We start from the raw sequence: 13,102 nt of genomic DNA on the forward strand, positions 1-13,102 counted from the left end.
TTACATCCTTACCTGTACCTTGTTCTATTCAATCTCGTACGTTTCGTCATAGATTGTTGTACATGGATCGTGGATGCAACCTCCTTGAGCATTGTTCTTCGCTCGTCGCGAGCTCGCACGAGGATCGTTTGATAGTTGGCCAGTCTCGGTCGAACGAAGCAAATTCTACGTTCGCCGCGCACTTCGTCGGGCACCGCGGCTCACAACGCGACCCAATAATTTGTCCGAGGAATTCTTCCGTGGAATCTGGCTTCCCCTTGCCTCTCTTCCGTCCTCTTTGGTCGCTGACCAAATTGCCTGGAATTCGAGGGGGAAAAACTCGTCGTCGCGGGCGAGAAAAAAAGGTTACAAATGCGGTCCGAAAATCGTGCTCGTCTCTATACGTTGTAAATTGATCTTTATTACAAGAAATTACATGACTAATTTGTACATATAAAATATAAATATGATACAAGTACTATGATACAGTAGGCGCGTGTTTACGGTAGATTCTCGTGTATTTCTGTTAGGTATGTGTGCGCGTATGTGTTATACTCTGGGTTAGCCGCTTCCTCGAGCGGCATCATGCGGAGGTCGGTTAAATCCTTAATCGTAAATTGCTATTACTTGTTAAATCGTTTACTAGTCGTATTTTCACGGTAGACGGAGTGACGCGCTTCCCTAGCTCGAACGTAAAACGGGTAAGGTAGACGGAGAAAAGAGAAGGAAACGTGTAACGTAGGAGACGATTGGAGTATCGAATCTCGAGATGGGGTTATTTTATTTTGAAACGGCATCTTTCTTGGTAAAAAAGAAAGAAGCGATTCCTGGAAGGTACAATCGGGAAGAGAAGATCGTCGTGCGTATTGCGAACACCCTTGAACGCGTCTTGAATCGGTCGCAGGACAAGTTCGGATTGAACTGAACCACAAAGGAAGAAGTCATGAACATCGCGCGGAGGACGACGATCGAAGATGATCGATCATGGGACGCGTGTATTCGGCAGTGGCGGGTTAAGAACAATTGGACGAATAGCGTACGGGTTCGTTTAACAACGGACAATGACACAGGAATTTCGGCTTACGATCGATCTGACCGGTAGCTTCGAGAACGATTCTCTGCAACTAGCGGGGATCGGCGATCCTGCGTTGCTCGGTAAGCAGGCTCGTTGCTCATTGTGTGCAGCCTTGTCCCGCTTTAATGATTAGTCTTAATCGTCAGAATATACGTCTGACTCGTGATTGCGGTCTACAGATACCATCAAATCTGGACAGATAAGACTAAACTAGACGCACTATCGCTTCGTTGCTCTTACTGACATTGAGTTGTAAGAAAAATTTCAAGAAGCGAAGCAGCTTTTTCTGGAAATATTTATGAATCGATTTGACGATATTTATAGACCAACGTAGAATCTGGTATGCTTAAATCGTATATGTATAAAAGGGAATTAAGCTCTTAGATTGGCAGTGCGATATGGGCGGGCTAAGATTGCACATCGCGTAAGGAGCGAAGAACGCGGATATGATATTATACATAGCCATATACAAGCGATTGAGCGGCAGAGACCCGGGCGATTTTCATCGATATCAGCTGCGGACACGGCACAGTTTGTATCAGAAAGCTGGAATCTGTCTGTTTCTGCCGCGCATTACCGGCATTCCCGATTTATTTTCATCCCGTCTATTTTCATTCTCCGTGGCTCGTTCTCCCTTCCACGATCTATACGCCCACGTCTTGGCTCTACGCGTGATTCTCGCGTTTAAACTTCGCGCACTCCATCCTGTTCTCTCTCTCCCTCTCTCCCTTTCTTTCAAACGTTCGCTATGCATCTTTCATCTCACACGAAAAAACAGAGAGCGCTGGCGTACCGAGCAACTTTTACGATTACGAATATGTTTACCGTGGAAAAGTAACACTCTGTCGCGCAGCATCTTTTTCTCGGTTACTTTCGCGCTCGTTATTTCATCCCTCCCGTTGTGCTTTTCTCTCGTGCACGTTCTCTCGTTCGTTCGCTCGCTCTCACATTCCCATCGGTTCTCATCTTCGCTTCTAAAGTGAATTACAGAGCCCTACGAAGTGCGGTAACTGTTGATAACGATTAAAGCTACGATAATATTCTTGAATTAACGTGCGTGCATTAAATACAATGACTACGACGCGTTTCATCGCAGTTATTTACCCTTGACTTTTATTCCGTCAATCGTTTACCATACGAAAGGATTCTCTTGCTTTCTCCTTTGGCGGCACTATCACCCGATGACTACCACCTCTTTATAGCATTACATATATTCTTTATATCATCATGTTGCACTGTTTGTCTCTTCTTTATTCCCTCAAATTCGACGTATCGTTTTACCATACGAATTCGGTGCGATCCAAAAGAACCTATTGAATTTAAATTTCGATCCCGGATCGTCGATCGAAGATCAGCACCGTAGCGAGAGTTCAATGGAATTGCTCTGTCTTCTTTTCTCTCTCGTCACCTTCTTATCTTCCGTTTCTTTACGTAGAGGAATTCCATGCTCGATCTTCGATCGATCAAACACGCACGACACGCTATAATGACTTTCCTCGATACTGGTTAACTGGTTCTAAACGCACAAAATCGCTCGCTGTAATTATCCCAGCGTTGTTCTCGAAGCTTAGCACTTCTGAATTGTCAAGTGCAGCTTGTATCATCGAAAGATCATATTTCTCGACGGCTTGGAATTCATTTGGAATTCGAATCAGGAGCAACGACTCAGTGAATTTACCTAGCAGTTGAGTCCTCGACGGTCGATCGGTATAAAAAATGCAGCACCAACTCGTACGCTAAATTATTTTAAGTCAACAAGTATGCGTCTCGCGTTCTACACGTTATCTCTGTTAACAATCGTTTCAACATCGCTAGAACATCTTAGAAATCATCGTAAAAATTCCCTTCTTTATGGAACGTCGGCATCCAGGAGACAGCCTGAGATCCAAACGCAACAAGTTTCTCGGCTCGTTAACGCGAACGACGCTTTATCCTCGCACAAAAATGGGATGAAAGCTTCCTTACGATCGATTATTACACGTGCGTAACAATGGCGACGACGATCACGATACGACTAAATTTGTCATTTAACAACTATTGGACGGAGTCGAGCGACATCGTGACGACGATTCCCTTTTCTTCTCTTTATTTCTCTCTTCCCATCAGCGACCTCGCTCGTCTCGTTTCTAATCGTTCATATAGCGATCCGTTTGGCGATCCGTTTAGCGATCAGCACGCGGTTGAGCGCGCTGACCCAAGTCTAGGTTAGGTGATCCGAATCCCTGTAGGCGATTCCGCCTGCCGCGTGCATGGTTGCCGTGGGCAGGAGTCGAAGCACGTGATCAAAAGAACGTGGCTCTTACAGGCTTGCACTCGCTTCTGCAGGATACACGTCTCTGCCTCGAGCGCTTCCAGGAACGACGGATCTCGCCAGTCCATACTCTCCTCCACGTGAACTACAAATAGTAAACCAACTTTATCATAGTAAAACAGCTTCCATTCCGACGCAGGAGATCTTTTTGACAGTAGAAAGAAACTTACGATCATAGCTCCAGCGAGCATCGGGCACCATTAGGCGCCTCTTAGCGTCACGCAGCTCTAGCCTAAGAAGGCGCTGCCGTAGTCGCAGGTTGTGTATCCTGGACATCGTGCCACGTGGATCCGAGCGCAACCGTGCGCGCCTGTCCAGGATGTCCACGTCCTCGCTTGTGTACGCGAGTATCCCCGGCAGCGCGGATGGCGCCCGTGGCAGATGGGCCCGGCACTGGGCCCGTGACCGGAGCCCGCACTCTGCCACCCGCTGTTCCACCGCTGAAACACCCGCACAACGTCGAGGTTAGAACCCCCAGCGCGCCACCTGAGGAGAACCACCGTACGGAGGGACCATTTTAGAGGGTTTTTACATCGTTTCACCGAGCTTTAGCTGGCAAGCTAAGCTATCTACGTGACTTTATGCAATCGTTAGATGTTACAAACATGCACAGATTTCTTTTTCCGGTTATCCATAGATTTTTTCTCTTTTCGTCTTTTATTAGTTGCGTTTGCTTTACGCTTGACAGAGCGTTACGATTTTACTAACTTGTGCAAGATTCCTCGAGTGATAGGGAATACGTAATTAATGGCATGCAGTTACTAATGAAATGAGAAGAAGGACATGCGGTATCGGTCAATCTCTCGAGAAGTTAACTACGAACTAACTACTCAACGTAATTGGAACGTTTCTATCGATCTTTCTCTAGATGATGTTTATTTTTCGCTGCAAGCGTTTCTCGTTCGAGATCGCGGAGAAGTATCAGGAAATCGGCGATAAATATACCTTGATGCTCTTGGAGAGCTCCGGTATGCCTGGACGAGTCGCTGGCGATGCTGCTGGTTTCGCTATCTCTGACGATGCTGTCGTAGCCAGAACTTTCCGCACGATGCCTGGACAAAGTAGCTGGCGAGAGTTTCGCTGCCCGTGGCGTGGAATCGGCGCCAGAATCGTAGCCCTCCTTGTTCAGGCCCATCGAAGAGCCCAGACTTGTGATTTTACGCTGCATTCGACCCGAGGATGGCGCCGGCGATGGAATAGACAGCTGCAACGGTGCTGTTGCTGCAAGAAAGTTGGAGATACAATACTCTCAATAGTATTATACCTAAACCAAACTTCAGCTACAGCAAAACAAAGAAAATGATTGTAGAATCCTATCGATGCTGTATCGTTCCAAATAATCCAGAGCTAATCGACAATCGCTTTCCAATTTTTAATCGAGTAAATCGGAACTCTCACCTTGAACCTTGAGATCCTCCTCGATATCTGACTTGCCAGTGACAGTCCTCTCAGGCCTCTCAGCCGCCGTGAACAGTTTCTTCGCCTCGACGTATTCCTCCTCTGGATCTGAACCTGAAGCTCCGTTCCCTGGTAGCCTCTCCACCTCTTCCTTGAGATTAGGATTCGAGGCGCCATCAGGATGCCTCAGGCTGGAGATGTTGCAGTCACCCAGTTTGCCACAGTATCTCCTAGGGCTGGCTATGTGCGCCACACTGTTCGGATACCAGTAGGAAGCAGTGGCCGGTCTCGACATGCTCTGACGACAATTGTCGCAGATCTTCTCCTGATCGGACTTGCCGGCGATGTACGCGGGCTCGCTGTAGATGCTGCCGTGATTGCTCGCGTTGTCGTTGAACATCACGTCCGAGAGGGACAAGGACTGACAGCGCGACGGCGGACGGAAGACGGGGGCGGCTGGAATTTGTCCTGCGTTAATGTGATAGTTGTTGTAGACCTACGCCGGTTGGCTGACAGGGTGATTTTGTTTTAGAGGACTCTTCTCGGCGAGACTCGACCCTCTCGTTGCCGGTTTCGTTTCGTTCAGATTCTTGCTAGACGTAGCCGATCGAAGGCGACAGCCTTTTTTGCGGTTATGAGGTTCGGAAAAGGAAGAAAGTCGGAGTCTAGAAACGCAACGAAAGGGTCGATAACGCACACAGAAAACACACACAGTTGGTGAAAGATCGAGTAGCGTCCTCTTGTTCGGAACAAACTTTCGGAAACTTACATGGAGCTTCTCTGACGTTCGAAGAGTTCTCCCTTTGATAGGTGACCGAGTTGGAGACGTTAGCGAGCGCTAGCTTGCTTTGGTAGAGCTCGTGGAGTCGAGCCAATTGGTCGAACTTGTGCCTGGTCTCTTGCTCTAGGAAATCCTCGTGGTCGAAGTATGGCCTGGGCAGGACACCGGCGCCAACTGGAGGCGGATACTGAGGCCTGTATCGTTCCGTGTCCGACATCACCGACATCGAATCTGGAAATTAATACATATTCGTTTCTTCTGTCTATCTAGCGAGACGCTGCTCGGTCATCGATGAAAACGAAAGAAATGGCAAGATAAGTAGCGATGAAAAGGAACAGCGCATTTAGTTGGAAGCAGACTCTTCCGAGCACGGCTTCGAAGACGGAGAGTATTGACGAGTAATTATATCGAGCCGCTTCCAATCTCCCTTTCTCTCTTCTCGATCGTTACAATCCTCGAGCTTTCTTCTCTTTTTTCCTCGCAATATGATTGTTTTCCATCGAGCGCGCTATTACCAAGCCAGAAAGATCTAAGAATCGATTCTCTCCAGAAACAATCTTCGAAGCATTTCGTTCGAGTACCCTCCGAACGAGAAAAAGAGTCGAAAGATAGAACGGCGGAGAGAACACGCTGCGGCATGAACGTCGCGAGAAACCATCGTGGAAAGCTCTAAATATTTCCACGCGTAATACTCCGCGATCCAAGCGGATGGTAATACCGAAGAGAGTGATGGAATACTGCGTAGATATTTACTTACCAGTGAACGTCGATACGACGGTGAGATTCTCTTGACTGAGAATTCTTAAAGGATGCTCCTCTTGATCGCTCTCAGGCAAAGGATTTTCCCCCATACACATCGCGATGTCCTCTTCCGTCACTTGAAGACACGAGTCCTGCATGGGGACGGGTTCCAAATCCTCGACCTCGACGATCTCTAAGATCTCGTCCTCGGAAGACAACGAGTGCCTGGATGGCAGGACTATGTCCTTGTGCGATAAATTCAGGCTCTCCATCGAGACTTCTCTGCTGACTCCGTTGCTCAGTGGCTCTATGAGGGGCAACGGTGGAGGTACCACGATCTCCTCGTCGTCGTCTTCGTCCTCCTGAAGATCCAGCTTCCCTTTGTCCACGCTGTCGTCCATGACAGGACTGGCTGTCAGATCCAGTCCGGAATCCGTGTTGGACTTGACGTTCAGAAGATTCAGCTTGGCGCCCAATTTCTCGGTGATATCCTCGATCTCGTTCGCCTTCAAGCTGTCACTCTCGACCGTAGACAACGAAGTATCGTCGTCGTCCATAGCTCCACACGTCTTGAACGTGGTTAGTTCCTTAAACTGCGACGACTGTCCGGACATCTTCGAAGACTCGATTCTAGCTGCTGCGTGTCTGCTCTTCTGAATCTGTGATGACTGATTCTCCACCCACTTTCTAATCATACTCTTCTTGTGGCTGTCCATGAATCCGTAGCCAGAGGAATGTTGCTGAGTGTGTAGCTGCAACGTAGGCGGACCAGTCAATTGCATGGGTCCGTCGATCCAAGTTTCCCTCTTGTGGTGAGGATCTTTCAACATGTGTCTAGCCTCCGCGACCTTCGACTTGGAGATCCTGGGACCGTCTATCCACTGTTCGTCCGAACCACCGCTAGGCGCAGCAACTGGAATCTTGCTTCCAGGCGAATCGTTCACCTTCGACGAAGGAACCTTGGTCGACGAAATTTTCCTGGCCGGGCTGGCCTTCGGAGTGGCGGTGTGCGCCGGAGAAGTCTGCTTCGAGGCTGTCTGCGTCAAGGTCTTCACCGCCTTCGTCGATTTATGAACCGGACTGCGTTCTTCCGGCATCTTGCAAGGTCTTTCCGCAGCTGATCCACGAAGCACTCTACCCATAGCGCAACGATTGTCTCCGGAATTCAGGCTGGGTATATAAACGGGGGGATGTTCGCCATCCGTCGCGTCGTCCGTACTGGGACCGACATAGATCACCGTATCCGCCGACAGATCGCTGGAGCTCGGATCGCACTCGCTGTTCTGCCTGGCCGCTTCTTCGCCGGAACTTCCACCGCTGCCTGTCCCCTGCGTGCTCCCACCGACGAACTTGATCTTTCTTCGCCTCATTCGGTGAATGCGGGAGGCCAGTTGCACGGTGGTTAGCGTCTCCGTGTAGTGTTGAGCGTTGGGAGACACGTGGGCGATCATCGCGGCGTGACACGTCAACGAGCCGAGACACTCCTTCAATAACTGAGTTAGCTTGTGTTCCTTGTACGGCAAATGCTTCTGCCCGTTGAAGATCGCTAGCAGGATATTGCCTAGTCCCGACAAGGGGATCCCGCCAGAAGACTTGCCGCGATCCGAATTACCCAAGTCCATTAAGTGTAGCCTGCTTCTGCCTCCGGCAACTGAGGATTAAAAATATCGAGAAATATATTCGACGTCCGTGAAAAAATCGATTACGATACGGTTACGTTAACTGGTCATCGCTCGGAACTTTATCTGGTCATTACCAACGGAAACGTTTCTAGGAACTTCGAAATGCGCGTGAGCTACTGACACGTTTATCTATTCTACGAACGTAAGATGAAGGCTCGTGTCACGAAATCAGTTTCCAGAAATTACGGGGATATAATAACAGCCAGTCAACGTAACGTTTGATTCTCGTGTCGGCGTGCCCAAAAAGTTTCATACGCGACATAAGAATGGTACTCAAGTAAATCGCGTTATCTGGTCAACGGTTCCAGGTCCATTCCCTGCGAGGAACAATAGAAACAATTTCACAGAGCCGGTGGAAAATCGTCGTTCTTCGTGAACGGAAGCCGCTGCAGACCAAGAGAGGGTTTCTGGTTTACGAAGCTCGATGACAAACGTTGTTTACGAACGGCGACTACGAAGGAGCAGAGGGAATCGGCGGAGGAAGGAAAACGGTGACTTACCTCCACCCTTGCCGGCGACGCTGTACTGATAAACGTGTAGAGTGTAGAGCATGTGCGCGTCTCCGTCTTCTCGTTGTCGGCCCGCGACCGCTGCGTCCAAATAGAAGGCGGCACGTTCCGCAGTCGGTGCACGAAGCTCGCTGTGCTGCTGCAGCTGCAGGCTGCCGAACAGTGGGTCGTCCCTCAAGTACACAGCCGGCGACTGCTCGGAATCTGGGAACAAAGAGCCGTCGCAAATCACGTTACACGCGTTCCCCTTGTTACGCTCGTCGTCAGCCTACACGATAAATAATAACACGTGTCGACACGGTTTCTTTTGACACGGAAATACCGTAATAAATACGCCCTCTGTAAGTTGTTAGTGAAATGGTACACTTAACGCAATGGTATTATTCTGCGAGGATAAAAGTAACTTCTCCTGTTGTTACTCGAAGGAAGTATCGCGCGGAGAAACACGAGGAAATACAGAATGGCGGAGACGAAAGGAAAAACGTTGGTTGGATTATGAAGGGGAAATAAGCGGCGCGTCAATCGCGAGCAACGTTTAGTAGACGACGCTGTTATTTGATGGAAAAATAAAATCGCAGATAGGAGGGGCATAGCGATGCAGGTGGACGCTAGACAGAAGCGTAAATCGGCCCCGCCTAGACCGCGGAATATCCGCGGATCGTCTCCAGCTGAGTTACGACATCGATAAAACGTAGAAAGATGCGCGCCGTAGAGATATCCCGGTGCGTTATCGCGGTTAACTATCGACGACTGGCTTGTGTTTGACCATAGCCACGGGTCTTTGCGCGAATAATCAACGTAATGCGGAACGTAGCTGTAAACAGTGATCAGCGTAAAAGCACTGTTACAGCCTCGTCGTCGTTCTGCTATCACGGATTTCTTCAAAAGTATATCTCGTCAGGAACGTAATTCGATAGATGAAAAATCCCGATTTGATCCTACCAGTTGATAGATCCTCCGTGAATTCGATACAAAGATCCGACGCAAAGATTGATCAGAAATTTATAACCTTCTAGAGGAGCAAAATTTTATCGAGTTTCTGCGTTCGAGAAAGGGTTCCAGAAGTTTTTGTAATAACACACGCGCCATCTGATCAGCTCGTAAACCAGCGTGTTTTATGTACAGCCTCGCCAGTGACATATTGCCAGCGCCTTGGAGAAAGCTTTCGATGCGAAACGACGCCGGGGGAATATTGAAAGACAACGATTATGTGCCTATCGATTCTTCGAGACGTGCATCGTAAAAATCTGATATTTCCTTTTGTTACGGAATCTCGAGGTGCATTGGACAAATATGAAAAAGACAAGGATACTCGTAAACAGTAGTTTAGAACTGTTTTGTAGAACTGTTTTGTAGAACCGTTTAGACAAGTTGCTTAATCTGCCTGTTGAATGTTCAATTAACTGTTTATTATCTCGTCAACGTATTCTTAGTATCGTAAAAGAACGCATAATGGTTGCCCCGTTTCCATTATATCGTTCGGCATGATATCTGCTATTTATCTCCTTTTTACGACATTTTCTAACTACTCTGGAGACCGCAGACAGACAAGATTTCTATGAACTCGATCCTTGTCAAGGCAATACGAGTCAAAAATAGGAAACTCTCGCTCGTAATATGGAAAAATATCTTACGACATAAATATTTTATAGCTTGAAGATCTTTGTTTCCGAATGATCAAACGGTTCGTTTTCATTAAAACAGAGAATATAAAGCAAGATTAACGAAAACAAAGCGACGTTACTAAGAAGAGCATGCCCGCTCGGACGTACTAATGCAGCAGAGGCGCGGCAATATCCATAAAAAGGACAGGAAAAAGTAATATTGTCGGCATCTGTGCCGCGTGACGGTGGTTCGCAACGATGGAAGATACGAGGAGACGTTGCTTGGAAATCTGTGGAAATAAAACGCCGATCTTCCGCGAGGAGAACTCGCCGGAATATGGATACGCCCTGCGATCCGCTTACCACTGTCTTCTCTTCGCATGGGGTTCGAGGGTGGCGGATAAATCGTTTTTCGACGCGTTTCGAATACTATCAGGGTTCGGCCAATCGACTTACCCGAGGGTGAACCAAACGATGGGCAGTGAAAAAATCTGTTTCCGGCCTTTTGAATGACCAAAACCGACGAGACTGTTTTGCCAAACGTGTCGTATAGGTACATTCTCCTTGAAACGGTTGCTGGTTCTTAGCAGGGAAACTGGCCTGGAAGTTTAACATAGGGCGACGGCTATTAAGGGGTCTAAAAATAGAGTAAACGACGAAACGGTTCGAAGTATAATAGTCGTTCGACGAGGGAAAAACAGAAAAGAACGCTGCCTTAAACGCTACCTTCTCTCTTGGCTGGGCGAAAAATCAGAGGGAAGCCTCAATCTTCCTGGCATCGTTGTTTTTTCTTCTTTCGCGGCGAGCCCGATAATCATCGGTCGCTGTATCAGTCGCGGATCGGAACCGGCGGAAGCGGTAACTCGTTTTCGAGGGGATCGATAATAATTCGTCGGACATGGCGCAGCTTTTCCCTGTAATTCGCTCGACCATTGGCATCTCCATTCGCCCGTAACGCCGACCTTTCGCTTCTTCTCCTGTGTCTACGTTATACGCTTTGCGTTTTGTGTCGTAAGAAATACGAGAGGAACGGCGAGGGAGGAAGCAAGAAAATTAACGAACGCCCGGATCCTGGTATTAAAGTAGAAACAGTCGTCGCACGGAATTGTGGAAGATGTGCTTTGCACGGTCATATGTTCGGCGAAATAAGTGTACGACGCAAAGACCACTGGCTCGCGCCGTTCTCTTCATTTTTCTTCTGCTTTTTCTCGTTCTCTTCGTTCTCCTCGTGGGCGATGTCTCGTGGGGACGCGAGAGGCGAAGGGCCACGGTTCTGTTTCAGGTAGTACCATGAGAAGTAGAGAAGGTCGTAGGTCGTGGAGACTACGGATAGAGCCGGAGGGAACCACGGGAAAAGCTGGTAATAAGCGGCTGCGAATATTCGTCCGTCGTGAAAGTCAGTCCCGTCTTGACTATAACTCGAGGATCCGTAGGGAGACGCGCGTAGCCACGTTCCGCGTATTTTTCCCCAACTGAGAGAAAGAAAGAAGAAGAAGGGGAGACGGACGGAGAAAGTTTTCTATAAATCATTTCTCGCCGTAATAAGCACAGGAATGCTCATTTAGTCGTTAACTTTATTTATACGCCGGGAATAAATTGCGCGAGTACTTTTAATTCGAGCTGCCTTTAATTTAATACTCACGGACTTATTGCTTGCTCTCCCTTCTCAATGGCTTTATGCGATTCTTATGACCGCGCACGTCTCCGATCGGAACAACCGCTCGCTGGGAGGAAGAAGCTGAGGGTACATTTTTATTATCGCGAAGAATCGAATCTCTTAATGAAACACGCGTGGGAAGCTGGCTCGTGCGCGCTCCGTTGCTTTCGAGAATTTTCCGTACGCTCGGCAAACACTGGCATATCAGGTGAAATCTTGCAAAAAGGGGAACGGGATAATAGAGACGCCGCCTCGCGGGCTTCCCTCGTTCGCCTGTTAATCCATGGAACGGCCATTAAAATTAACTTCACGTGTTATTCTTTCATATGGTTCGCTCTACGCTTCTGTTACTGTTACGTTTGTTTTGTTCAAACTCTAGGATATTCTCTTCCCACCGTTTCCTGGATCGATCTATTCCAATTTCTACGTCAGATTTTTCTAATTGCATTTTCCCTTTACTTCGCTACCACCAGATCAATATCTCGCAGCGTCCCGATCTTTCGTTAAAGCAACCGCGTTGTTAATTCTAAAAATCATCGGCGCTACTAAAACCAACGAAGACTAAATTTTTATCTGATTCTCACATAGCGGAAACGAATGCCTCGGGTTCATGAGAGAAATTGTAAGGGAAAGAGGTGGTTCGGAGACTAGATCGACGTCAAAGTCATTCGATCGCGGAACATTCGCGACGTTCGACTTTTACGATGGTATAAGAAAAATTATTACCGGCGTAAACCAACAATTTACTTTCCGGCCGAAAGCTGGCAAGACCTCGCGTCATTAAACTTTCAAGTGACGAAGTGAGGAAAGCTGTCGTTAACGAAACGATCTCCAATTTCTGCTCGACGCGGAACAGAGGGCCGGGGCATGGGCCATTGCTCGCTACCATTTGCTCGAAAGCCAGCCGGTACATAAGACGACGATGGTTTTCTTTAATTGCCAACCGCACGGTAGATCCCGTTTCGTATCCCCCTCGTAAAAGTTACCGTCTCCGGTAAACGATTCATCCTGGGGACTCGAAAGAAACGGAAGGGGATTTTATGACAAATATAACGTCGACAATTGATGATTCAACGAATGTGTTTCGACGTGAAAAATTTGCGGATGAAACGCGTCCGCGCTAGAAATCAACTTGACAGATCTAATTCGCCCATCGAGCAGGCTAATATCCTCCGAATAATTTGAACAAACCGATGCGATTCGATGAATAAAATAGCTGGTAACAGAATGACGATACACGTTTTGAAAGCAAGAACGAATAGGAACTGTTTTCGACCGCAAATGCACCATTGGTTACATGCCCGACTCCCCTATCGATCCCATGTACTTTCTGGTGTATATCGAAATGCAAACACGCGGCTTCGA

General features: G+C 48.0%; 1 protein-coding gene across 6 annotated transcripts in view; it reads right to left on the reverse strand.

Annotated features, from left to right (window-relative positions):
* Nucleotides 1-392: 392 nt before the first annotated feature.
* The window catches only part of LOC122566552, a 258,455-nt gene continuing 245,745 nt past the window's right edge, over nt 393-13,102 (reverse strand). For 2 of the 6 annotated variants that reach the window (XM_043723979.1, XM_043723980.1), the window contains 7 exons: nt 8,468-8,680; nt 6,302-7,936; nt 5,533-5,775; nt 4,764-5,219; nt 4,311-4,586; nt 3,536-3,805; nt 393-3,450 (listed from right to left, as the gene is read on the reverse strand). In XM_043723979.1, coding sequence (XP_043579914.1) covers nt 3,260-3,450; nt 3,536-3,805; nt 4,311-4,586; nt 4,764-5,219; nt 5,533-5,775; nt 6,302-7,936; nt 8,468-8,680 — 3,284 coding nt within the window. In that variant the 3' untranslated portion in view covers nt 393-3,259. Of the gene's footprint in view, nt 3,451-3,535; nt 3,852-4,310; nt 4,646-4,763; nt 5,429-5,532; nt 5,776-6,301; nt 7,937-8,467; nt 8,681-13,102 lie in introns of those variants that run through there. The other 4 variants (XR_006316550.1, XM_043723981.1, XM_043723983.1 and 1 more) reach the window with 4 other exon arrangements.

This window comes from Bombus pyrosoma, linkage group LG4 (assembly GCF_014825855.1).
Source record: "Bombus pyrosoma isolate SC7728 linkage group LG4, ASM1482585v1, whole genome shotgun sequence".
In the NCBI taxonomy this organism is placed as follows: domain Eukaryota; kingdom Metazoa; phylum Arthropoda; class Insecta; order Hymenoptera; family Apidae; genus Bombus; species Bombus pyrosoma.